Source organism: Saccopteryx leptura, chromosome 1 (genome assembly GCF_036850995.1).
Source record: "Saccopteryx leptura isolate mSacLep1 chromosome 1, mSacLep1_pri_phased_curated, whole genome shotgun sequence".
Classification (NCBI taxonomy): domain Eukaryota; kingdom Metazoa; phylum Chordata; class Mammalia; order Chiroptera; family Emballonuridae; genus Saccopteryx; species Saccopteryx leptura.
The window spans coordinates 128,681,142-128,707,584 of NC_089503.1; the positions used below are offsets into that span (position 1 = coordinate 128,681,142).

The 26,443-nt window shown below is 45.2% G+C and overlaps 1 protein-coding gene across 1 annotated transcript in view; it reads right to left on the minus strand.

Annotated features, from left to right (window-relative positions):
* Window positions 1-1,154: 1,154 nt before the first annotated feature.
* The window catches only part of UBE2QL1 (ubiquitin conjugating enzyme E2 QL1), a 48,666-nt gene continuing 23,377 nt past the window's right edge, over window positions 1,155-26,443 (minus strand). The window contains exon 2 of the mRNA XM_066374766.1: window positions 1,155-2,493. Within this exon, the coding sequence (XP_066230863.1) occupies window positions 2,362-2,493 (132 nt within the window). The 3' untranslated portion in view covers window positions 1,155-2,361. The remainder of the gene's footprint in view (window positions 2,494-26,443) is intronic.

The window sequence follows — 26,443 nt, forward strand, 5'->3', positions numbered from 1 at the left end:
TTGGAAAAAATGAACTCGAGTGCTTCCCTGGCAAGCTGTTCCTGTCCTAGCTCTTTAATGCCTGCAGTGTGGTTCCATGACAACAAATAAATAGCCAAGGGTCTAAAACCGCCTGCTGAATGTCAGGTTTCCAGGACGGAGAATTCCTCTGCAGAGGATCAGATGAATGAATGCCCCAAGTTCATTGTCATCAAATTTCAAGACTATTGTTACTTGGAGGGAACTTAAGCAGAGCAGGCATTTTCAATACACAGCCATTTTGGCCAAATAGAGATGCATGTGGTATTTGGAGGCACATAAAAAAATGTTGAAAAAAATAAAAGTAGCAATAAAGGGCAGATTTGGTGAGTGGCCAATCGTGATGGGAGGATTCGACCCCTGTTCTCTGAAACAAGGTTAGATCTCTGACAACCCTGGACAGTGAGCAGGTGGTTCCCTGAGTAGCCAAGACTGCCTGAAGAACATTATGTAATCAGCGGAGGTTCTCTTCCTTCTGAGTGGTAAAATAGAATTCGCAACATTCACATTTGGCCAAAGCATCCCTTTATGCGCCAGTTTCTAGTTACGGCTCCACTTGCTTGTGGGAATCATTTTAATCCAATGGATTTTTGCAAAAACTATGGGTTCCTAAGACTCATCTCTTGTATTTCACTGCAGGTTGCTCTTATACTATTTGTAGTATTTGAAATATTAAAACTGTTATAATAAGTTAAATTTTTTTTTTTTTTGTATTTTTCCAAAGCTGGAAACGGGGAGGCAGTCAGACAGACTCCCGCATGCGCCCGACTGGGATCCACCCGGCACGCCCACCAGGGGGCGATGCTCTGCCCCTCCAGGGCGTCGCTCTGCCACGACCAGAGCCACTCTAGCGCCTGGGGCAGAGGCCAAGGAGCCATCCCCAGCACCCAGGCCATCTTTGCTCCAATGGAGCCTTGGCTGTGGGAGGGGAAGAGAGAGACAGAGAGGAAGGAGAGGGGGAGGGGTGGAGAAGCAGATGGGCGCTTCTCCTGTGTGCCCTGGCCGGGAATCGAACCCGGGACTTCCGCACGCCAGGCCGATGCTCTACCACTGAGCCAACCGGCCAGGGCCAAGTTAAATATTTGAAATAGAAGTGTAGCCCACAATGATTGGATTCTTGAGGCAGGTGTCAGGTATGCATGATTTTATTTAAAATGTGTCCAGTAAGATTTTCCACTTGGGGTGAACATTTTCCTCTTCCCGCATACTATTATAAACAGCATTTCTTCATTTCATGGAGTTTCTTAGAAAGTTCTAAGTAACTTAATAAAAGAGAGAAATGAAACTGTGGGGAGATTAAATAACAGGAAGTTTATATCACAGCAGGGTGCTCAGGCATCCCAGCCTTGGGGGACACACAAGTGACTACAGGGTGAAGAATTAAACCCGGTCATGCAAACTGTCGTACGATCACTTGGTATCCTTTGGCAGTTCTGGCATTCCCTGTCACTAGCACACATGATAAAATGAGCCCGATGACTTCAGTGAGTGGAAAATTGTCTTTTGTTTTTGGTGGTAGGTTGACCAGCAGAGAGAAGACAGGAACAGAAACTCATTGTCGGAGCATCTCAGGACATGGGAAGAGACTGTCCGCATGTCACCACCCTTTGCTCTGCGCCCCAGGAAGCGCGCACCTGGCCTGCGCAAGGTTGTGTGCCGCTGTGGCTGCAGCAGCCCGCCTTTCACCTAAGGGCGCTGGTTTCTCTGTGGACACCATCCCATCAACATAGAGAGCACATAGAAACCAAGAGGGCAGTTGTTTTAAATCACTAGAACCTGGCAAGATTAAATTTTTGTTTTCATGAGCCAAAGGTCATAGCACAAATGAGGTCTACATGTTGTCACACAGGGCCACAGAAAGACTCGCCTTCAAGTGATGTTGCCCTGCCAGGAAGAGGGGGAGGGGCACAGCAAACATGGACTGGCGATGCAGGGCGCTCCTACAGAACATAAACGGCACCACTGACATGGAAATGGTCTGAGCAGCGGGCGTTGAGTTTCCTGCCTGCTCTTTGGAGCTGCTGTCATGGAAAGAAGCTAAGGGCAATGTGACCGGGGTGGAGGGGCAGGTGGGCTGGGAAACGTCACCATGTCAACATTTGTTCTAAAGTGACTTAGAGATGATCATTCATTTATGATCGAAACTTAATCCTGAACAGCATTTGCTCCCTCTTTCTCTCTGTAAACACATCTGTTCATAAATAACTTAAATGTCTCCTTGGCATTCAGGATTCAGTTCCGGCCGGAGTAAAAAAGAATGGAGGATGCTCAGCGTCGAGGAGGAGATGGCGGGTGTCTGTGTGTGAGGAGAGGCTGTGTAAGCCTCTGGCAACGCGGCAAGCATCAGCCATCAGAGACAGGCGGGGTGACCCAGCCGTACTTTTCATGCGTCTTCACCAAACTCTTAAAGGTGGCTTCCGCTTCCTTGCGACTGAAGGACTTTTTTGACTTGCCGGCTTTTCTACAGATCCGCCCCTGTGTGAGAGGAAAAAGAAACCAGGTTAGAACTCTGGTAGGAATCCTGTTTCCCACCACCTTGGTTAAAACAGCCAAAGTCGTGGTTAATCCTTAACATCTGATGGAGAGAGATACAGAGCATGACAAGCAGGCGGTGAGCTTCCAGGAGAGGGGAGAGGCACTTGGGCTGCTGTCTTCACAAACCCAGGGCATTGGCTTCCTCTGAACTTGCTCCTTCCACGGAGCTGGAGCACAGCCTCCGCCGGTTCTCGAGAGGGACGGCCAGTTCTATCAATGAGCCTTGGTGCAGAACCCAGTCTGCCATCCCCAAGGCAGGCACTGTGCTAGCGTCCTTCTCTCCCACCAGCGCATGCCTTTTCTTATAGCTTTCCGTTCCTCTCCAATAACAGTAGAGATTGGTATATTTACATATAGATGAGCATATTTATAGATGCATACACACATTTTAAAAATCTGACTTTTTAAATTCAAGCTCAGGAACGATTAGTGAATTTCTTAGATATCACATCACGGGGGAGCAGGTGGAGCCATTTTCAAGGAGGGGAAAGTCAGTGCTCAAGTCCCAAGTGAAGGGATAAAGGTGAGGGGACAAGAATTCCTCACACAAGCTTGGGAGATGGATGAGGGCCCAGGGAGAGGGCCACACACCACCTACAATGACCAGGTGTGTTATGGACTGACTATGGAACAGTTGGGTCTGCAGTAGACAAGGTCAAATTTATCTGAGAATGCACACTGAAGGTTCTAGACCACAAGAGAGAAGGAACCAGAAGACACCGTTCATGTGACCATGTCTCAGGCCATCGCCACCCTTCCATTGAGCTCCCCTGAAATGAAGTTTATTTGGGCTCAGAGGGAAGGAGCAGGCTGAAGACAGTGAAGAGCCTGGGCAGCGCTGGGCCCTCAATCAGACAGGGTGTTTGTCACTCCCATTATTCCTGCCTCAGTCATTCTTCACTACATCTTTTGATGGCAGAGCAACTGTAGCTTTCTCTTAGTCTCTTGGGCACACTTCTTTGCACTGAATATCCCCTACCCCTCCTAGAACACCCGCTGGCTGTTCTAAGTGAGTCATGTGTGCATTTTCTTGCTGAGATGGAAATACCCGCCCTGGACGGTTGGCTCAGTAGAACATCGGCCCAGCGTGTGAAAGTCCTCGGTTTGATTCCTGATCAGGGCATAGAGGTGAAGCGTCCATCTGCTTTTCCACTCCTCCCCTCTTGCTTCTCTCTCTCTCTCTCTCTCTCTCTCTCTCTCTCTCTCTCTCCCCCCTCATGCAGCCATGGCTTGGTTGGAGAGACTGGCCCTGGGTGCTGAGGATGGCTCTATGGCCTCTGCCTCAGGTGCTAAGAAGAGCTCGGTTGCTGAGCAAAGGAACAACGTCCCAAATGGGCAGAGCACCACCCCCAAGTGGGCTTGCTGCATGGATCCTGGTTGGGGCACAAGTGGGATTCTGTCTTTGCCTTCTTTCCTCTCACTGCAAGAAAAAAAAAAGGAAAAACCCTCGAAAGTCTTGGTGAATTTCTTCTACCAGTAAGCCAGTAAACGCACACACACTATTTCCAATGTTCTCCTGTTGTTTATAAAGTTTTACTAAGAATTCTCTCTGAATGAGCCCTCTGCATTCCAGATATGTAATATTTTTGTTATAGCACACCAGCGAGCAGGTACTGTCCATGTCAAATGGCGACCTGAATCAGCCAAGCCTCACTGGGCCATATTGCAAACCTGTCCCCTTGGACAGGCACTGAGGGCAGCAACCACTCAGGTTCTGCGTGGCAGGCAGGTTCCACCCAGTCTTAGCTTTCTCTGAATACACACTGCTAACTATACTGGCCTCACACTCCACAGAGAAAGCAGCAGCTGATCACTAGAAACTGGGAAGGGAAAAGTGTCCCACATACTTAAATTCAGTGCCTATGTTTCCTTTCAACACTGGATACTCGAACCAGTGCCCCTGTGAGGAGTCAGAGATCCAGAGTTGTAGCTGTTCTCTGTCCCCCTGACATCCCTGGATGAACCTGTCCACCAGTTGATCAAGGACAGCACTTTTCTAATCTGCTGCTTGATTCACAAGTGAGCTGCTAAAAGAATGAAAGAAGACTGGAATAGAAGACAGGAAACTGCCACTTACTGGATTCTAGAAACTTCTCTGTGTCTCACCAGGATATGACTCCTACTTTCAATTTTTTTCCCCTGTTGCTTATGTGGTGTAGTTACACTTGATGAACGAAGGCCACCAAAAAGCAAATACATTTATCATCATCGTCATGGGCTAAGATAAAAAATCCAAAGTTACTTCATTAAACATATGCAGATGCATCTGTGTAGGAATATCGGCACCAGTTTCTACATGAGTAAGAACATATATTAAAGGCTATGTTTGTTTGTTTTTTCCATAAAATAAAAATTCTAACCACCTCTATGATTTTCTTCTATAATACTGAAAATTTATGGTATGACTTGAGAATTCTGAACTAAAAGCAGCCAAATACAGGTTCATGATAATCTTGGAATAGTCTGTCCCTCTTGGCATGAACATACACACTGCCTATTCTTTTTGAAAGTCCCAATTGTTACAAAAAACAATGGACAAAACTGCACATGAACAGACCACTCTTTGTGGCCTTTTCTTCCTGGGAAGAATTATGAACATAAAGCGCCAGCGCTCGGTCCATTCAGCAGCCAGGAGACAGAGCCTGCTGTCAGCCAGCGGAGGTCTCCACGCCGTCACCGCACCCAGCTGTCCACAAAGAACTCTGCTCTCCGCTCCTGTTTCCTATGCCCCACTTCACAGTTAACAGACACCATTTCACAGACTGCCTGCCCTCCACTGATTGGCTATTTAAGTATCACCCTGTGAGACACTGAGCTTGGAAATGACCACTTACATTTCCTGGCCCTGCCAGGGTGACTGAGTCTTTTGTGAAATGCCCTCAAGGTGCTCACTGTGCCAGGAAGGGGAGGATCACTCCATCCATCCCAGGCCCATAGCCATGCTGCTGTTGAACTGGTCTCAATTCTTCCTTCCATGGTCCAGTCTCCTGGAGTCTGGACCTTGGGGAAACCTTCAGCCTAACTACTCTGACTCTGTGTCTTCCTCTATGAAGTGGAGACAACACCCGCTTCATGGTATCACTATGCATGTCAGAGAAGATACTAAGTTTGAAAATACTTTGAGAATTTAAAGTATATACACTGAAGAACTATTTTCCTTATTCTCATAACATATGTATTTCTCACTTGTTTGTTTCCATTTAACTAATAACCAAAGAGCCTATTCTGGGCATTTTTGTTAGAATAACTCTTATTTGCCCTAAACTACCTACTTGTACTTAATGCTGAAAGACCTAGATGTGTCAATATACTCAACTCACTGTGCTCACACTGCTGTCATTAGGAAGTTAGAGAAATAAACACTCCTGAGCCACAGACCGTAATTGGAGAATTATAAACAACATAGAATTTTGCTTCAAGAACCTGAAAAATCTCACCATAATATGGATGCAGAACAGTGCTAATAAGAGTACAGCTCTCTGGGGCTGCATCTGTCAAACAAAACCATTAGTTGGTGCCTTGGCTTGACCTCTTTGGGGCCATTCACAGTGGTAAACATGAAACATTCCTACACAGCTAATACATTTCCCCAAATTCAGGTTCTCAGTTCAGCCAACTGATTTTACAGGATTTCCATTACCCAATGTGCACACTGAATTTCACTATGGCTCTGTCACTTCTGCGTTTCCCTCATTAATTAATTAATTAATTAACTCATTCATTCATTCATTCTGTTGTATGCTTAAAAGACAAAGTGATCTAGGCCTTTGTCCTTGTGGGCTTAGAGTCCATTATAGGGAGATAATTGGGTATGTTGCAGCTGCTGAGACAGAAGATACAGATCAGGGTTTTTCAGCATCTGTACTATTGATGTCATGGATTAGAAAGTTTTTTTGTTGTGGGTGAGGGGGCAGGGTGTCCTGTATATTGTAGGATGCTTAGGAGCACCCCGGCCTCCACCCACTAGATGCTAGCAGCACCCCTTGAGTTATGACAACTATATCGTCTCCAGACATTGCCAAGTGTCCCTTCAGAAGTAAATTTACCTGAGTAAATGGCCCAGAACAAGGATGAGTCAGTTCATTCTGTTTGTTTAGCACAGGGGTAGTCAACCTTTTTATACCTACCGCCCACTTTTGTATCTCTGTTAGTAGTAAGATTTTCTAACCGCCCACTGGTTCCACAGTAATGGTGATTTATAAAGTAGGGAAGTAACTTTACTTTATAAAATTTGTAAAGCAGAGTTACAGCAAGTTAAAGCATATAATAATAATTACCAAGTAATGTAGAATTTTCGCTAAGTTTGGCAGAATAAATCTTTATAAAACAACTTACCATAGTTAAATCTATGTTTTTATTTGTACTTTGGTTGCTCCGCTACCACCCACCATGAAAGCTGGAAGGCCCACTAGTGGGTGGTAGGGACCAGGTTGACTACCACTGGTTTAGCAGACAATAGCTACAAGTCTTCCCCATTAGGCACTGTGCTGGTTAGTGGGACTGCAGGGCTGCTTAAGGTGGAAATGATTCTGGTCCTCACACAGCTCTGAGTGGGGGATAAAGTCTATGGGGGGAGGGAGAAAAAGAAAGGTGGGAGGAGAAGTTGTGTCAGTTGTCTGTGCATCTAGAAAGATTTCTATGTACAAAGACACTTGAGCTGAGCATTGAAATATGAGTGGGTGTTTACCAGGACATGGTGGTGTGGTGTGAATAAGGGGTCCCAAATCAGAGATTGATAAACCAGCTCTATATTTAGGGAGTGACACTTGATAAAGCTGGGAAACAGAGTATGTGTGTGCATGTGTGCATGTGCATGATTATGTATGTATTGGGGTGGGATTGCAGATTCAACAGATCTGGCTTCAAATCCCTCCTCCAATATCTCCTGGCTGTGTGACCTTGAGTTACTTAACCTCTCTGAATTTCAATTTCCTCATCTGTAAAATAAGCATAATAATAGTATTATATGACACTGGATTTTAATAAAGATTTAATATATTAAAGCATATGATACGCTTGGCAAAATGCCAGGTGGAGGGTGAACACAATAAACAGTGCATTTTATTTTTTAAGTTATCAGAGAGTCTTCTCCTTTGGCAAAGGTAGTTTCACTGTATCCTCTTGAAAAATACACAAAATTTTCTTTTTTTTTTTTTTTTTTTGGTAGATATTATGTCTTGGATTATTTGGTCACATAAATGTCTTCAGGAAAATCCAATATTTGGAATTTATGTGGCTAATTTTTCAGCCTTTTCAATAATATCTATTTTAACAGACTGATACAAATACATTCATTCTGTGTTTCTCCTTTGACTAGATTTTCTTTCTTTTTTTCTTTGCTAACACAGCTTCATGTTATTATTGTGTTTCATTTACCTATGAATTACAGGCTTCTGCTCCTTTAAAAACAGAATTTCCAGACGAGTCATGTAAAGTCTTGAAGTTCCTTCACTCATTTCCTGGGCTGCATTACTGAGTAGTCATTTGTTTTCAAAGCCTTGGAAAGTTAATTGTTAGTCTAATCGCACTCACAAACCCTAACCCTTGCAACCTGCGTTTCAAACGCAGGTTGGGCTCCTTTCAGGCAGAGGAGACTTCCTGGAGGAGGTTGTTCAAGAGCAGAACTCAAAGGACAGGTGGAATAACCCTACCGGAATGCAGGACGCCAGCAGGAGCACTGGGAATTGGTGTTCAGGTGCTGCTCGAGGCAGAGAGAGGGAGGAGGCAGGCATGGGAGGTACACTATTAGTTCCTGGGCTGTCGAACAGAGTGTCATAATGGGTGGTTTCAAACAACAGAAATTTATGTTCTCAGGGCTCTGAAGGCCAGAAGTCCAAAACCAAGGTGTGAGCAGAGCTGCTTCAGGAGGCTCCGAGGGAGAATCTGTTCCACATCGCCCCCTGGCTTCTGGTGGTTTGTAGGCAACTGGCTTATAGACAAGTCACCCTGATCTCTGCCTTCATTTTCCCATGGCCTTCTCCCCATGTGTCTGTCTGTGTCAGATTTTCCTTTTTTTTTTTTTTTTTTACCAGGAACACCAATAATTGGGTTCATCTTAATCCAGGGTGACTTCATCTGAACTTTACATCTGCAAAGATCCCAAATAAATGCACATTCACAGGCACAGGTGGGGGAAGGTTAGGACTTCAATATGTCCTTTTGGGGGACACAATTCTCCCCACTACAAGAAGTAAAGTGGATAGAAAGATCTTCAACCCCCTTCTGCAGCATCTGGATTTCTCCTGCAAGTGGTAGAGCAGGGGTTTGGAATCTTTTTGGTTGAGAGAGCCATGAATGCCACATATTTTAAAATGTAATTCCGTGAGAGCCATATAACGACCCATGTACGTTATGCATTATCCAATAAAAATTTGGTGTTGTCCCAGAGGACAGCTGTAATTGGCTCCAGCCACTCGCAACCATGAATATGAGTGGTAGGAAATGAATGGATTGTAATACATGAGAATGTTTTATATTTTTAATGTTATTATTTATTTTATTAAATATTTGTCTGGCCCTGGCCGGTTGGCTCAGCGGTAGAGCGTCGGCCTAGCGTGCGGAGGACCCGGGTTCGATTCCTGGCCAGGGCACACAGGAGAAGCGCCCATTTGCTTCTCCACCCCTCCGCCGCGCTTTCCTCTCTGTCTCTCTCTTCCCCTCCCGCAGCCAAGGTTCCATTGGAGCAAAAATGGCCCGGGCGCTGGGGATGGCTCTGTGGCCTCTGCCTCAGGCGCTAGAGTGGCTCTGGTCGCAACATGGCGACCCCCAGGATGGGCAGAGCATCGCCCTCTGGTGGGCAGAGCCTCGCCCCTGGTGGGCGTGCCGGGTGGATCCCGGTCGGGTGCATGCGGGAGTCTGTCAGACTGTCTCTCCCTGTTTCCAGCTTCAGAAAAAAAAAAAAAAAAAAGAAAAATAAATAAATAAATAAATAAATATTTGTCTGCGAGCCAGATGCAGCCATCAAAAGAGCCACATCTGGGTTGCGAGCCATAGGTTCCTGACCCCTGTGGTAGAGCATCAAGTCAGGCTCTTTTTGAATGAATCACTTTGGGGGAGGCATTAGGCTGGGGTTTTGGCAAGTTAGGTTATTGTCCCAGTCCAGAGAAGATGGGTGAAGGACTGGCCTGCAGCAGAGGCAAGGTGGGAGGAAAGGGGTGCAGTCCAGAGACAGTGATGACTGCAGGGCTTGGGAAGAACCTCTTTGAGGGCAAGGAAGACTAAGGCATACAGGTTTCTGACCCAGGAGAAAGTATATAGGTTTTCAGGATAAGATATTGAGTTCCTTTGGGTGGATTGGGACCGTGTATCATAAATCCAGGCACATAAAGCAAGAAGCTATTGGACATAGTGCTTGGAGCTCTCATGTCATGGGAGATGGACACAGTTGAGGGTCCATAAAGAGAAATGCACGGGTCATGCATTTCCACTTGGCCCACTAGCTATGGGCTTTGAGCAAGTCATCCTCCCTGTGCCTCAGTCTCCACATCTGAATCCTGATACCTGTGGTGTGGGGTGAGCCTTTGGAGAAGGAAAACTCACTGGTCTGGTGTGCAGGGTGCTCAGCAGGCACAGTGGTGGGGCAACCAGTGGCACAGGACAACTTGCGGGTGACCCTGCCTTAGAAGACGCTCCAGAAAGAAACCTGGGGAGCCAGTGGGAGGAGTCAGGCCAGTGAAGAAACAGAAAGCCATGGGTGCAGGGGCTGGGCCAGGCAAGGGGCGTCATGGAGGGCGCGGGTGAGGGTCCGAGCATAGTGCCCGAAAAGCACTGGTGCCAGCCCTTAGGAGGAAATAGCTCTCTCAGAGGTAAGATGCTTGGTTGATTTATAATAAAATCAGAGCTTTATAAACTCTTCTTGACCTTATTTTTTTAAAGCAATCTCTTGTATATTAAAGAAAAATCTGGTTCTTTAGAAAAGTGCAGCTTAATAATAAAAATGCCCCAAGACAGCAATCTGTATTTCCCACAGATTTTAAGTGTGTGTCACCCAACAGCCCTTGTGTGTATTGCTGGAGACTCCAGGTGACACCAGGTGACGGTGGGTGAGCAAGATGTGCGGGGCTTAACCAGGGGCCTGGTGGGTGGTGGCAGCAAATGAATGAGCGAATGAGTGATACAAGTGGCCAGATTCCAGCTCCCATCCCTGGCAGGGTCACAGGCCAGCTCTCCTGTGGCAATGACTCTCATCAGAGCAAAATACAAGAATAATGCCCAAAATGCAATGCCACTTCACTCAAGAAGGATTGTTGCCTTAGTGGAGCATTCTAGAATTTTCCATTGAGAAATATATGTAACCCCAGACTCTTTATTAAAGTCTCTAAAATATTTTCACTAGTGTTAAGTAATAAACATCTTCAGATATTTGCTCTTAAATTTATAAAAACTCTCAGGATGATGACAAAGCCAGCATCAGTTTTATAAAAACCTGGATAATATTCAACATTATCATTAAAAAAATCCTCAAGCCACTGTCAGCACCAAAGGCACAGTTAGTGGATATTTTTGCTGCTTGCAAAAAAGAAACATCTCTTCCCATTACAGTTTGAAGAAACTTCTAGCAATTACTGATTCAGTTTTGAGACACTGCGTCTTCTTGGAAGAAGCAAGCAGAGAAAAAAGAACTTTTTTGCTAAAAATTTAAATATCAGGTAATTATTTCAAAAAAGTTTTTTTGGAGATTCCACCAATACTTATACTTCTGCTTAAGCATCCGGGTCCCAGTGGGTTTCATTAGCTGCACTGGAGCTCAGTAAGTGACAGCCAGATCTACTTATTAAAGGCATTCGTGGTGGCTCTGTCTGATGCTTGCTGTGTTCTAGGATGGGGCTTGAACACAGTCATTAAAACCTCCCTGAAACTTTACCAAGTGGGCTCTGCTATCAACCTTGATTCCTGGATGAAGAAACAGACACAGGGAGGTCAACAACATGCTCAAAGTCACACAGGCTTCCAGCGCAGGACTGGAAGCCACACTCTGAACCCAGTGCCCAGCTGGCTCTCAGAAACACGGAAAAGGGTTGTGGAAGAGAAGAGAAATGAGATACTGACCATTTACCTCACAAATGCTGTCTGCCCTGGCTTTCCCCGTCTGGACAAAGGATGAGTTGCGGTCACTGAACCCTCCCTCCCCCCCCCCCCCCCCCCGCCCGCCCGCCCTCTGTATCCTCTTTTCAATATGGAGCCTCTGGCCTCCATCCTATATTCACCACGGAGCTCCTGTACGCCGTTGAGCTGATCAGTGTGCATTGACTGCCTTCACCACCGAGAGCCCGGTCTCCGGCCCAGGCGTATGGACCCTCCTGGACTCTGTTCCCGTGTGATGGGGGCAGGCAGGCCTCCTACAAGAGCACTTTGTTCCCACAGACGACTGTCAGGATGTGGTTCCATTATTGCTACATCCAGATGCTGCTTTCAACAGGCTAAGCCAAGGACGCCATGTTCCACTTCCATAGCTAAAATACTTCTTTAGCGCAAAACAACCACTCCTGTGTTTTCTGCTTAAGGGCTAATTCCTGCTGCATCTATGTGGGGTTCGGAGAAGCCCCTCAGCACACCCTCTGCCCCTGGTGTTGCGGGCAGGCCCAGAGGGCCATCAGATAGTGGACCAGGTTTCACTGGGCACACACGCGTTCACCTTACTGGCCTCGGCTATCCGGCCTTCCTACTGAGGACAGCTCTGCCTCTTACCTGCACTCAGTGAGAGGTCGGCAGCAAATGGTGGCATTTTCCCACCCAAACAGACCTCTGAGGTCAGAACCCAGGCCAACCCTCTTCCCTACACACGTGAGCTTCCTTAGAACACCATGTTTTCCCGTCTTCTTGGAACACACTAGGAGAAGATTGAGAATCAAGAGTCTTCCCCACAGCGCCCCCTGGTTTTTATTTTCAGTCTACCCATTTATTCTCAGTGGCTTAATCACACTGTAGGCTCCTGTTCTAAGGTGGGACCATGCCTCTCCAACTCGCTGCAACCCATGATGCCTGTAACCACCTCCAAACAGCCACCTCCAAACAGCCAACTCTAAATAGCCATGTGGCCTTGATTAAGCACAAGGCACTGGGGACTTTCTGCTGCTGGGAGTCAGAATAAAAGAAAGGATGCATTGGGGAGGGAAGGCTTTGTAGGAGAGGCTGGGTCTTCCTCTTCCAGGGAGAGCAGAGCCCCTGGGCAGTCAGGAAGAACCAGATGAGCTGATGGCTGCCAGCGAGACAGGACACCCACTGTCCGCACCTCCTGCCTTCTGTGGGCTTCCCCACAGAATGCAGCTGTGCTGACAAGCGTCACTCACGCCTGAAAGCTTCACCCACATGCTTTAGAGATCACCCGCCTCTAGCCAGGTGTCCTCCCAGGTTTGCTGTTGATTTTATGACCCTCTGCAACCAGGTCTCTTGACACTCCCCATTACCCACTCCCATCGACACAAGTGGTTCTGTGGTAGCGAGGACAGCAGTGACGGAATGCCACCGAGGGGACCTGTAAAGAAACGAGGGAGATGCAGACCATCACTAGAAGACATGAGAGGAATCGGTGCTGGGAATTAATCTGTCAAAAGAGAGGACAGCCACCTTCCACCTTCTGCCTCTGCAGCAGTTCATTATGAGTCTGACAAAATAATTCTGAACAGTGTTTTGGAAAAATTGCATCAAGAAGCAACACAAGGTTTTCACAGAGATCCGAGTGACATCGGCCCCACGTTTTCACCCTGAAGATGGTTTCTCGTCCCAGGAGGCATGTCTGCCTATGCGATGTAAGGTGACACTTCACAGCGTCACCGTCTTCCCCAAGCAGTGTGACTTACAGAGACAGAGACACTTGCCACCACGACGCAGTTAACACAGAAACCTTAAAATGTGAAAGAAAATCCTACAACATTGAATAAATAATAAAGCTGATGAGATTTTGGAGTCATTGGAAATCTGAAGATAAAATTTCTGGAGAAATTCAACTGTAAAAATGTTATGATTTGGGCACACATTCTCTAAAATATATATTACTTTTGAGAAGAGTCCATTTGGCTATAAAAACACAGCTATAACAAAGACTCTATGTGGATTATTTACTTTATCTAATTACTACATTTTTAATAAAGGAGCAATGCTCATAAAGATGTGAAATTTCACTCTGGCCACTGGAGATGCCGCACTGCTGTCTTTCACATTGTTTTAGGTCAGGTCTGAGGAGAGGTCAAGGTCTGTCTTTGGCTTAGTCTTCCTTCTTGAAGACTAAAGATGGAACCCATTGTTATGAGGACATGAATGAAGCCTCCTAGAATAGCGCTGAACATTCAATTTGCCTCCACAGAACCACACAGTCTAGGTCACCCATCCATTCCATCTTTGGTCCACATATGCCCTGGTGGGGACTCTGGAATTCTCCCCATCAGCCTCCACCTCACTCCCAAATGTCAGTCCCCTTCCTGCCAGTCATGTCCACTGGGCTAGCCACTGCAGCTTCTATATGGAGACTGTTAGGATAAAACTCATCACCTTTTCCCAGAGTTTCTCTATCACATCCCTATTTTGAACAAAGCCCACTCAATTTGTAGTTAATCATTTCTTCAAAGTCTGGAATATCACCAAGAAGCCCTCAGCCAAAGAGACCCGTTGGCAGGAGCCAGTCCCTTGGATTTAAAAGATGGAGGTGGTGGTTAGCAGGGACTCCAGTCACCCGTCTTGGGGAGGAGAAAGTGGGGCAGTTCCTATCAGTCTCCCACATAAGCCCATCACACCTGCAGCAAACCTCAGAGGGCTTGCCCCAGTGAGAAGGTTGGTGTCAGAGCCATGTGCCAGGAACCCTTGGCAAGACCGAAACCTTTAACTTAGCCTAAGATGGCAGCTCCTCCTCCATCAGTTTGACTGAAGGGGGTCCACAGTTTGAGGCTCTGTTGGTACATGGAGGTCAGGGGGAGACACGTAGGAGATGGGCAGACATCCAGTTAGTCTGAGGCAGAAGGCTGTGGGGGGCCAATAGGTTGATGGAAGGTGTGGAGGGTCTGCCCTGCTGGCCCTGCCCCCTTAGAGAGTAGGGCAACTTTATGTGACCATAGGCCTTCAGCACTGATGTGAGCTGGTGGTCTCAGAGGCCATGGGTTAGGCCCCTTGGGTGAGGATGGGTGGAGGCAGGGATTTCTGAGTCCCTGAAGTTGGGGTCACTGGTTTTCACTTCTTTCTTTCCCAAGGGGGGGCCACTTTTGCCCTGTAAATGCAAATAATTATCGGTGGCAACCAGTATCCAGCAAAGATAATGGTGGTTTGGTTTTACAAAACCAAAGTATGTGTTCCTGCTGAGGAATCTATTTAGCAAGTGGGCATCACAAACAGGATATGACTGAAGGTCATTACAAGTATGAAAAGAACTGATTCTTTTTGATTTGGCACATTTGAGCAATGCTGTGTGTGACTCTTTCATGCTTCCTCACCACCCCCAGAGTTTCCGCTTCATGGAACCATCCCATAATGAGTCACTGGGGCCCCCACAGAAGCCCCTCACGGCAGCAATGCCAGCCCATCAGGACTGGCCCCAACAGTATCTTCAAATGGGATTGCTCCCTCAGTGGGAAAACCAGGCTTCTATGTGCTGGTAACTTTGAAAAACAAACACCTTATAATAAGCTTGACAGTGCCTGGTATGTTTGTGGAGAACATGTTTTTGGTTGTTTTGTGCACCAGCTGCTAATGAGGTGCTAATGAGGTGCAGGGTGGTAGAGGCTGGGGGAAGCGCAGCTCCACACAGAAATTAGAGGCTCACCTCAGGCCATTAGAGTGCACCTGCGGAAAGATGAGGAGCTTGAACATGACAGCACCCCTGTTCCCTGGAGATTTCCAGACACTCACAAACACTTGAGCAGGCGTCACCCAACTTCCAGGCTATTTCAGAGGTGTGATGGCTTATCCTAACTCAACTTATCCTAATACACTTTACTTTAAAAATGAAGGGTTTCATAAAACAACTTTCTGGAGGGCCTTGTGATGACATTCAATAGCCATAACGGGTGCTCAGCGAAGCCCGCTCATTTCTGCACTGTGGGCATGTCAGCATTTCACTTCCATGGCTGCAGTTATTGTCCCCTGGATCACACCCCTGTCTCTTCGGGCTCCCCCTTGCTCCCAGCCCTCTATCACCCCACCTCTGCCTTCTAATCCCACCCTCTGCTCCCACCCTGCACCTACGTGGGGTTTCTTATTAAATCTAGAGGTCTGAGCATGGAGTCCACCTGGCTGTGTGCCATGAATAACTGGATAATGGTGAAGGCTCTCAACCATTGCAGGGCTACACACTGTCATCCCACCTCCCAGATTTGCTGGTGACACACAGGTTCCAGTGTAGATGAAGCCCAGTACATGCCTTTCTGTTTGCAAGAAAATGCAGGGGCCAACACATGGCATTACATAGCTTACTCATTGTTGAGAAGGGAAGGGGGTGGGAATGTTCCTGAAAAATACAGTGTTCTATTACCATAAAATAGTCTTAAGATTGTATTCAAGGAAAGAAGTTGGTTGTAAATTCAAATTTCTAGTCTCTGACTCAAAAGCTTAGAAAACCAAGAGACCGATTTGACTGACCTAATAAAAATTAAAAAGTGATTTTCTATAAGCAACTGGGATGGCTATTATTACTTTTAGGTCATTACTTTGGGGATGCTCTGATTTCAATTATATTATTTGTATAAGGGTGTTGCTACAGGACCTTTTCTTTTTGATTGAATAAGAATTATAATAAAAGAAATGTATTCAGTCAGTGATTTTTTTTATACACATCACTGGCAATCTTCAAACAATACCTAGTTTACAATAATTGTATTGCCACTCTTCTGAGGGCTTTGCATGTATGAGCATGCTCAGTCCTTACCAGGGAGGGACTGGCATAAACTTGCTCAGATAAGGAACATGAGGCACAGAGTTAAAGTGCCAAAGTTCATGCAGCAGGTGGAGTTGGAATCTGATCTCACAAAGTTGGGTTCCGGAGTCCCTGCTAACAACTGCTTTGCTCTATTAGAAAAAGTAACAACAAATGATCAAAGTATAAATACCAGGAGGCCCACTGTTATGGTTTGCATTCAAATGAGCCAAGACTGTCAGTAGCTTTGCACAATGTCAGTGCAATTTTTAAGTGAGCATTTTACAATTACATTTGAATATTAAGTTGATTTTTAAGCAATATGTCCAATTGTGCTAGTCTCTTTGGGGAAAAATAAGGTCACTTTATTTATATCAGACTACTAGATCATTTCCTAGACCTACCCATTCCTTCCCCCACACATCCAGTCATGGTTATATTTGCTTCATTTAACTGTTCTCCCAAATTAATTTTCCTCTTTTGTATAGGGGCTTTGAGTTTGGGGCCAGAAGAAGAAGCCTTTCCCTTCCTCCTGTCTCTTCTATGATGATACTGACTTGAAGAGAGGGTCTTGGGTCTTGTCTTTAATCAAAACACATGTGAGTGCTGAGAATGGCAGCCACAGACCCCACAATGACATGTGTGTCACACATTCTTGCTGCGAATGAGTGTGGTAAAGCAGCAATGCAGGCATTACAATGGCAACGGAATTACCAGGTTTACTTCTGCTCTACCTGGGCATTACTTTGCTTCACCATGCTGAGTAAAGGAAGTGTCTTATGGCTTGATCATCATCCTCACAGAGCTTGCTCGTGTTTCTACATCTGTTTCAAATCACCTTTCTTATTTGCATTTCATTCTTTGGTGTGGCAAACAGAGCAACCATCATGTTTCCTGATACACGAGTGGAAACTGATGCTGGTAGATGGGGAGCATGGTAACCCCATTAGGAAATGTTGGAGTCAGGATTTGAACTGGAGCACTTCTAAATATTCCTTCTACATCATTCAAGACTCTAAGCCATAGCTTCCTAGATTCTACTAAACCCCACCAATAGTGGGAATTCTAAGATTGGGGCCAAAATGAATGTCTAATTTATACATTATTTGTTACATAATCTCAATATCAAGACTGCAGGATCAAGGCCAATACTCTAGTATTCTTTATTAAAACTAGGTTGGGTAACTACTGTATTTGGTCAATATAACTGTACACAACAATAAATAACATAGCCAAGAAAACTGATTTAGCCACAAATGGACAAATGGTTCCTCTATAGAGACACATCCTTGAATAAAAAACAAATTCTCGAGATATGTTTGGACATACAATGCAACTCAACAGCATGTTTTGCTGACACACAACTTTATTTAAATGAACTTGATATTAATCCTAATAAAAACTATTAAATTTGAGCACAAATATAGTTTCAAGATATCAAAAATATAATAAAAAGTAAATGAAGTAATTTATGTAAATAAGATTTCTGATTAAAAATATCATACATCAAATATTTCTAAAAATTCTTGCTTTCAAGTTTCTGGGAAAATGACAATGTTTAGTTGGCTGTTAGTTGCTATGCTACTATAAATAAAATAAATTATATTTAAAGTTTGGATACTTCATTTTGATCATGAATATAATGGCTGCATATACTCTATATGGCAAGTTCAGGTCAGTTATGGTTATTTAATTCCCACAGTTATCTATTTCTATGTCTATGAACTGAGGGCACAACATGAAATGAACAAAAACACGTCTTATTATGTGTCATGAGAAAACTCAAGGACATTGCATTTTCACTCATTATCTTGGATATTCAAGTCCTTGTCTTAAGCATCACACCACCACATACTCAGCACCCAATGAGTGCTCAAACCTCCTGAGAAATGTAAATCTTGTAAAATTAGTGAAACTGATATGAAGTATTCTTCATGTCCCAGATAGAATTCCAAAGAAAAGGTAGTATACATGACACCATTTCTCCAAATGTGTCCCACATAGTCTTTTATAAATATTAGCTCATCTAATCCTCACCCAGGAGATGGACATACTTGTTGCAATTTTGCAAATGATCAAGTAAAGAATAAAGGGGCAAATCACTTCTTTGTGGCAGTGATGGTAGTGAATGGCACTGTCCCTTAACAACCCAAGCTTATCCTGGAATTGGAGTTGAAACCCTGTGATGCAAAATTTTGGGAAATGGTACATTATAGAACCTGTGTCTGAACACTGACAAGAAATACCAGCATACTGTTGACTCTAAGAATTTTTAATGACTTTATATAAGGCAGGATATATCAGATTTATTTGGCCATAGATTGCCCTGTTCCCACCATACCACCCTCCGCCTGCAGCAGTCATTAGTAACAAATGAAGAATGAGTGTTTCTGCTGTGGAGGTAATCTCCATAAAGTCACAGATTCCAGGAGTGTACAGTGCCTATTAGATCCCATGTGCTCAGGCCAATATCATCTTAGCCCCAGTGGCTAAAAATTTCAACTAGCAGTCAAGTTCTGATTCTAGCTTTCCAAGAAGTGTATTTAATAAGGTAAATACATTCAGAAAACTGGAATTTCTAATTAAAATCTTTCATTTTTTACTGAGAACATTTCATGCAATGTGTTAAGTTTGCAGTCAATAAATTTGTGTAGGCTTCTTGTGATGGGCACTAACTAGATGTCAAGGAAGTTAAAGAGTAAATCATCAAAACTACCTTTTCTCTAGTAATGAGAAAAAGTTAATTCCGGGTATATTTTGCAGTGATAGTTTAGATGTCATAAGAACAATTGTACACTGACCAGGCGGTGGCGCAGTGGATAGAGCGTCGGACTGGGATGCGGAAGACTCAGGTTCGAGACCCCGAGGTTGCCAGCTTGAGCATGGGCTCATCTGGTTTGAGCAAAAGCTCACCAGCTTGAACCCAAGGTCACTGGCTTGAGCAAGGGGTTACTCCGTCTGCTGTAGCCCCTCGGTCAAGGCACATATGAGCAAGCAATCAATGAACAAACAACTAAGGTGTCACAACGAAAAACTAATGATTGATGCTGCTCATCTATCTCTGTTCCTGTCTGTCTATCCCTCTCTCTGACTATCTCTCTGTCTCTGTAAAAAAAAAAAAAAAATGTACATATTAATTTTCTTGGCTTTGTTATTTTATATTTATGTTGGCTTACATTAAGATTCAAATATACAAGAATCAAGCTTACTCAATCTTCATATTAGAGGTAGCAAAAATGATAGTTTTGTTCATGATATTATCAATATTTCTGTGCTACTAGGACGTGATATTCTCTTAATTTTATTATTTGTAGGTGAGAGAATTTCCTACATCGAAAATCCTAAAGCTCACATATTTTTTTAAACCACTTTTATTGAGGTCTGATACATGTACAAAAAGCCGAGCATATTGCATGTGTGCAATTTGATGAGTTAAGCTATGGTCTTCTCCACCAGTACACTTGATGTGAGAGAGTGTGTTGATGATCCTCAAGCAGCCGTGAGCTTCCTTACATATCCTGCCTCCCTCTCAATCACATGTGGCCCTGGGGTTAGCTCTGGCCAGTGGACTGTGAGCACAGCTGATGCGTGTTCGTTCTGAGTGGGAGCATTCATGAACTGATGTGCTCACTCATTCTTATCTCCCATGGCTGTGAACTTGGGGCCACATCCCCCCAGTGGAAAAGGGCAGCCAACCGCATCAGACTGTGTGCAGGAAAGACATCTTTATCCTGAGATGTCAGGGTATGCTCTGTTGTGGAAAGTAGAGCTCACTACTGTGAGCAATAATCTTGACAAATTATTGCAAAATTTACAGGGAACATTAATGATCTACAAAAACTAAGGTGATTTTGAAAAGGATGAGCAAAAGTGGTGGGGGGGTCTTTCCTATCCGATGTTAGACAGACTAGGCAGCCATATTCCTCAAAGGAGTTACGCATACTATTTGTACAGAAGCAGGCAGATAGATGTATAGAACTGGAGAGAATCATATTAATATGGGGCTTGCACAGGACAACAATGACAAAAAATTAAAGGCAGCAGGAAAGGCCAGGTGCTTCAAGAGCCCGTGCTGAGGAAACCTGTTCACCACGTGGGGAGAAATGGAGCCAGACTTCTACCTGACAGAGCGCACAAAGAAAGTAGATTAAACTTAGAATGTAAACACTGGGAGAGAAAAGGGGCTTATCTTGTGATATAATGGGGAGGAAATGGCCTTCACATACAGTTTTCACCGTGAAAAGATGGATAAATGGAACTAGTTAAAAATTAATTTTTTTCCCAATAAAAGACGGAGAAAGAGAGAGAGAGAGAGAGAGAAAGAGGATGACTATATATTGGAAGAAAATATTTGTAATATCTAAAACCTACACAATGAATGAATATTGGAAAACTGAAAGGATTCCTGAAAATTGACTGGAAAAAGCCAGACAACCAGAAATCTCAGAGAAAAGTAGGAAAATGATATAAACAGGCCGTTCAAAAAAAGAAAAAATTTGAATAGTTGACAAGTTATCTGGGGTGATGTTCAAATTTAGCAGTAGTCGGAGGACAACACATTACAACAGCAATAAGATATCACTCAATACTTGTTGAGATACAGCCCTGGCCGGTTGGCTCAGCGGTAGAGCATCGGCCTGGCGTGTGGGGGACCCAGGTTCGATTCCCAGCCATGGCACATAGGAGAAGCGCCCATTTGCTTCTCCACCCCCACCCCCTCCTTCCTCTCTGTCTCTCTCTTCCCCTCCTGCAGCCAAGGCTCCATTGGAGCAGAGATGGCCCGGGCGCTGGGGATGGCTCCTTGGCCTCTGCCCCAGGCGCTAGAGTGGCTCTGGTCGCGGCAGAGCGACGCCCCGGAGGGGCAGAGCATCGCCCCCTGGTGGGCAGAGCGTCGCCCCTGGTGGGCGTGCCGGGTGGATCCCGGTCGGGCGCATGCGGGAGTCTATCTGACTGTCTCTCCCCATTTCCAGCTTCAGAAAAATACAAAAAAAAAAAAAAAGGAAAATACTTGTTGAGGTACAAAACTTAGGACAAGGGATTACTGCCAAGGGGTTGTGAGGAGGTTTGTGGAATGGCCAGGGAAGCCATTTTGGAAAGTTCTGGCAATATCCAGAGAAAGTTGGCATGCATAGGACCTGTGCCCTGTGAGCTCACACCTGGGCACAAATTCCAGACAAAATGCACGTGCGTTCCTAAGAAGGCCAGTTTGAAATAGTAGGTGCAACGCTCATGTGACAGCAGGCAGCAGGGGAACGGCAGGTCCCCCCCCCCCCCCCAGGGAGTGTTGAGTAAATGGTCACTCTGTGAACAATTATAACATAACACAATGCGAGTGTGGCAGCAACAAGCGAGACACAGAGAGAGCAACATCCGAGTTCTGGGTGAGACGATGACTCAGAATAAAGTGCAGAGGACAGTCCCATCCATGACAATGAAAGAAGCCCCCAACAATGGTACACATTTTACAAGGACCCAAGCTTATTTAAGAATATCTATTAAAAACTGAGTGGATTCTCATGGGCAAAAAAGGCCTCATGTGGACTGGTGGGTGATGAACCTAATTCTCTCTGCCACTGAGGCAAAAAAGAAAAAGTCACAATAAAAGTGAGGTAGGGTCTGACCTGCAGTGGCGCAGTGGATAAAGCCTCGACCTGGAATGCTGACGTTGCCGGTTCAATACCCTGGGCTTGCCTGGTCAAGGCACATATGGGAGTTGATGCTTCTGGCTCCTACCCCCTTGTCTGTCTGTCTGTCTGTCTGTCTCTCTCTCTCTCTCCTCTCTAAAATGAATAAATAAAATCTTTTTTTAAAAAAGTGAGGTAGGTGTACATTCATACTTACCCACATAAATGTATTATGTATACAGTATTTGAAAATTCGGTACTTTTCCTATGTATCAATGATTGTTTAGAAAATAAAAACAAGGCCTTGTTGACACTATCAACAAATACTCTGAGACCCTACTCTGGGCAGCCTCTAACCCTGTCCCCGGCCCCCTGTGCAGTCCCCTCTGCTTTAGTGTGGGCGGGATCTGTCACTTGTTTCCAATGAACAGACTATGGCAGAAGTGATGTGATGTCACTTCTGAGATTGAGCTACGAAACGACAAGTCTTCTGTTGTGGGCTGTCTCTCACGAGTGCCCTCAAAGAACGCCAGCTGCCATGTTGTAAACTGCCCCTTGGCCACTGCCTCTGTGCAAGGACCTGGGCAGGCCTCCAGCCAAGAGCCGTCCAGGAACCTAATGCTGTCACCACCATGAGAGTGATCTTGGCAGCAGATCCTCCCCTGGTCAGGCCTTTAGATTTCTCCACTAAAACAGCCTTAATCTCTAATTTGGAAACAGGGCCTTTAAAGAGGTAATCCAGGTTAAAGAGATCGTTAGGGTGGGCCCCTAATCCTATCGGTTTGGTATCTTTATAGAAAGAGATTAGGACACAGACACGCATTGAGGAAAGGCCACGTGGGGACACAGGCAAAAGACTGCCATCTGCAAGCCATGGAGAGAAGCCTCCGGAGAAATAAACCAGGCCAGAACCTTGATCTGAGACTTCCAGCTTGCAGAACTGTGAGAAATTCATTTCTGTTGTTTAAGCCACCCAGACTCTGGTACTATGTTACGGCAGCCCTAGAAAAATAATACAGACGCTATGCCTCAATAAAAAAGGACATATGTAAGTTTAAAAATACTTTTTTTTTTTTTTTTTCTCAGTGAGACTGGGCAGGAACAATTGGGAGTAGAAGCTGGAGAGGCCTGGGGAGGCATCTAGGTCATGCGGTCGATGGGAGTGTAACCTGGCATTACCCAGGGAGGGGATTGGACAATGTGTATCCGATCTATATATAGGGTGTCCACACCCTGGACCCAGTAACCCACTCCTTGTGGTTTCCTTCATGGCCAGACAGGCATAAGCGAGAAAACCGGATGTAGAGGGCAGCCCGTGCAGGTGGTTTATGAGAGAGGAGACAGGGCATTGCCACTTTGGGGTGCTCGGCAGTTGTTTAAGAGTGAGCTTAATGTAGACCAGCTGACCAGAAAGAGGTCCACGGTGCACTGGTGAGAACTGAAGTGCAAACTCACACCTTCACGAAGAATATGACCCCATTATTATTATTATTATTATTTGTTTTGTTTTTGTATTTTTCTGAAGCTGGAAACAGGGAGAGATAGTCAGACAGACTCCCGCATGCGCCCGACCGGGATCCACCTGGCACGCCCACCAGGGGCGGCGCTCTGCCCACCAGGGGGCGATGCTCTGCCCCTCCGGGGCGTCGCTCTGCCGCGACCAGAGCCACTCTAGTGCCTGGGGCAGAGGCCAAGGAGCCATCCCCAGCGCCAGGGCCATCTTTGCTCCAATGGAGCCTTGGTTGTGGGAGGGGAAGAGAGAGACAGAGAGGAAGGAGGGGAGGGGGGTGGAGAAGCAAATGGGCGCTTCTCTTATGTGCCCTGGCCAGGAATCGAACCCGGGTCCCCCCGCACGCCAAGCCGACACTCTACCGCTGAGCCAACCAGCCAGGGCCATGACCCCATTATTGTGAGAGCAGTTACCCACTGTGACTGTACGAGAGAGAGAGAGAGAGAGAGAGAGAGAGAGAGAGAGAGAGAGAGAGAGTGTGTGTGTGTGTGTGTGTGTGTCTGTAGGAACGTGGTTATTATTTTTGACAGGGAGAACCATGGAGCTTTGCATTCTCTCCCTCCTACATTTTGAGACTGTATGGATTTTGTATAATAAGCATGTACTTTCTGTAATCAGAAAAAGCTCTTAAGAGTTTTATAAGGTAGAATAACATACACCATAAAAACTTTGCTCATGATCACAAGATATATGCTTTTTCAGATGCCTTCACGAAATACTGAGCCATGCAATCAAAAAAAATAATGATGGTGATGATGATGATGATGATGATAAAAACTACACTATCATAATCTCATTGGAGATGGACAAAGCTGCACTACCAAAACTGCCCTTTGGGAAGGACAGTCTTTTGAGTGGCCCATATTTCATTTAGAAGGCAAAGTCTTCACCCCTATTCTGTCTTCTAAGTTCCGAGTATTTGGACAAAACCTGGTGCACAGACAGACCTGCAGCTTGGCCCGCTGCCGTAGCTCACTTGTCAATTGTGATCACCAGAAACAAACACAGGATCCTGCCTGAGTCGAGTCTCTATCCTAAAATGTCTCCTGTTTTCACTTTCATTGCAGAAGGACATCTGATTCCAACCCAGTAACCATTGTTAAGTGAAACCGAGTTGAAGCAATTGACTTCTCTCACAAAGCATTGTCGTCATGCGGGCAGATCAAAGTTGGTGGTAACAGAAAACCCATTTGTTATTTTTCATTTAATTGGCATTCTATGGGCTTGGTCAGTTAGCTCAGCAGTAGAACATCGGCCTGGCATGTGGATGTCCTGGGTTCGATTCCTGGTCAGGGCACACAGGAGAAGCAACCATCTGCTTTTCTACCCCTCCTCCTTCTCCTTCTCTTTCTCTCTTCCCCTCCCATAGCCATGGTCCAATTGGTTCAAGTACATTAGCCCAGAGCACTGAGGATAGCTCCATGGAGGAGCTTTTGTCTCAGGTGCTAAAAATAGCTCAGTTGTGAGCATGGCCCCAGATGAGCAGAGCATCTTTCCTAGATGGGAGACACCAGGTGGATCCTGGTCGGGGTGCATGCAGGAGTCTATCTCTCCTCCTCTCACTTGGAAAAGAAGAAAAAAACTAATAATAATTTTAAAAAACATGATTGTTTTGAAAAAAAAATTGGCTTTCTGGGGGTTAAATGCATTTATTGGAAGGAAAAAAAAAAACTCCAACAGATCATTTTAATTATGATATTGTGAAAGTCAGTGATGCCATTCTGAAAATAAAATGCTAATATCTAAGCATATCTGTTTGAATAAGAAAATTATATAAATACTTTACACATTTTATATTTACTTTAGAAAAAGCCTTGGATTATACAGATTAGTACCCAGTCTTATGATATTTTGTTAGGCTCTGATATTTGTAAAGTTTGTGGAAAATCCCTCCTCTCATGGAGCAATTCTACATCTGGAAACAGTAGGCTTTGGTGATCAAGCGTGGAAAAGACACTGAGTGTCACCTGCTCAGCTTTTCATCTAGACACACAGAAGTAACACAATTGTGACGGAGGTGATGCGCGGTGGTGGGGGCTCAGTCAGCGCTGCTGCCCTGTCTGTCAGTGTTGGTGATAAAACCAAGTCCTTGCTCTACAGAGTTCAAGGTCCCAAGAAGACAGGAGACAGGAGGGAGGGTTCAAGATGGATTGCAGCTGAATGCAAGGTGTCCACGGGAGCTGGTGGGAGGGGGTGGCTGTGCTCACACATCGGGTTAGGTTCCTCCAGGAACCACCACTCAGGGCTGTGCTAGCCTGTTCTCAGGTCTAGGCGGCAGGCTGGTGAAGATATTTGGGGATAGCTGAATGAATTCTTCTACTTTTGAGTATAACAAGAAATGTATGCAAAATGCAAATGGCTAAACAAAACTGTTCTTCTCAAGTCTTGCGTTGAATCTGATGCATCATTCAAACTCTTGTTAAGTGCTTGTTTCAAACAGTTGGGTCAATAAAATTACCAAAGAAGAATTGTTTTCTGGTATAACTATAAACTGAATGACTAAAATGACCATAAAAATGAAATTAAGGGTTTTCAGAAAGCATTCTACATTGAGTTTGCTAAATCAATAAAAATAACTTGGGGTAAAAAAAAAACTTGTGTGCATCAGCATAAAAACCAATCGGATTAAAACATTCACAAAAATTCGACCTCAGTCGCTCCACTAGTGCAGCCTTCCAGGAACACTGATCCTCAAGCTGTTGTTTGACATCATCATCAAGCAATCAGCCCCTCTCCTGTTTTGTTCACCTGGAATACCTGCCCCAGGCCACCTCCTCAGCACCCTGGCTTTTTCTCTGCAGGCCCCCAGGTAAATACATGGAGCACCATGTCCCCTTTCTCAGACACCTGCTTCCAGGGCTGAGATGACCCAGAGGGATAACGGCAGACCCAGAATGCAAGACGAGGAGAGGAAATACC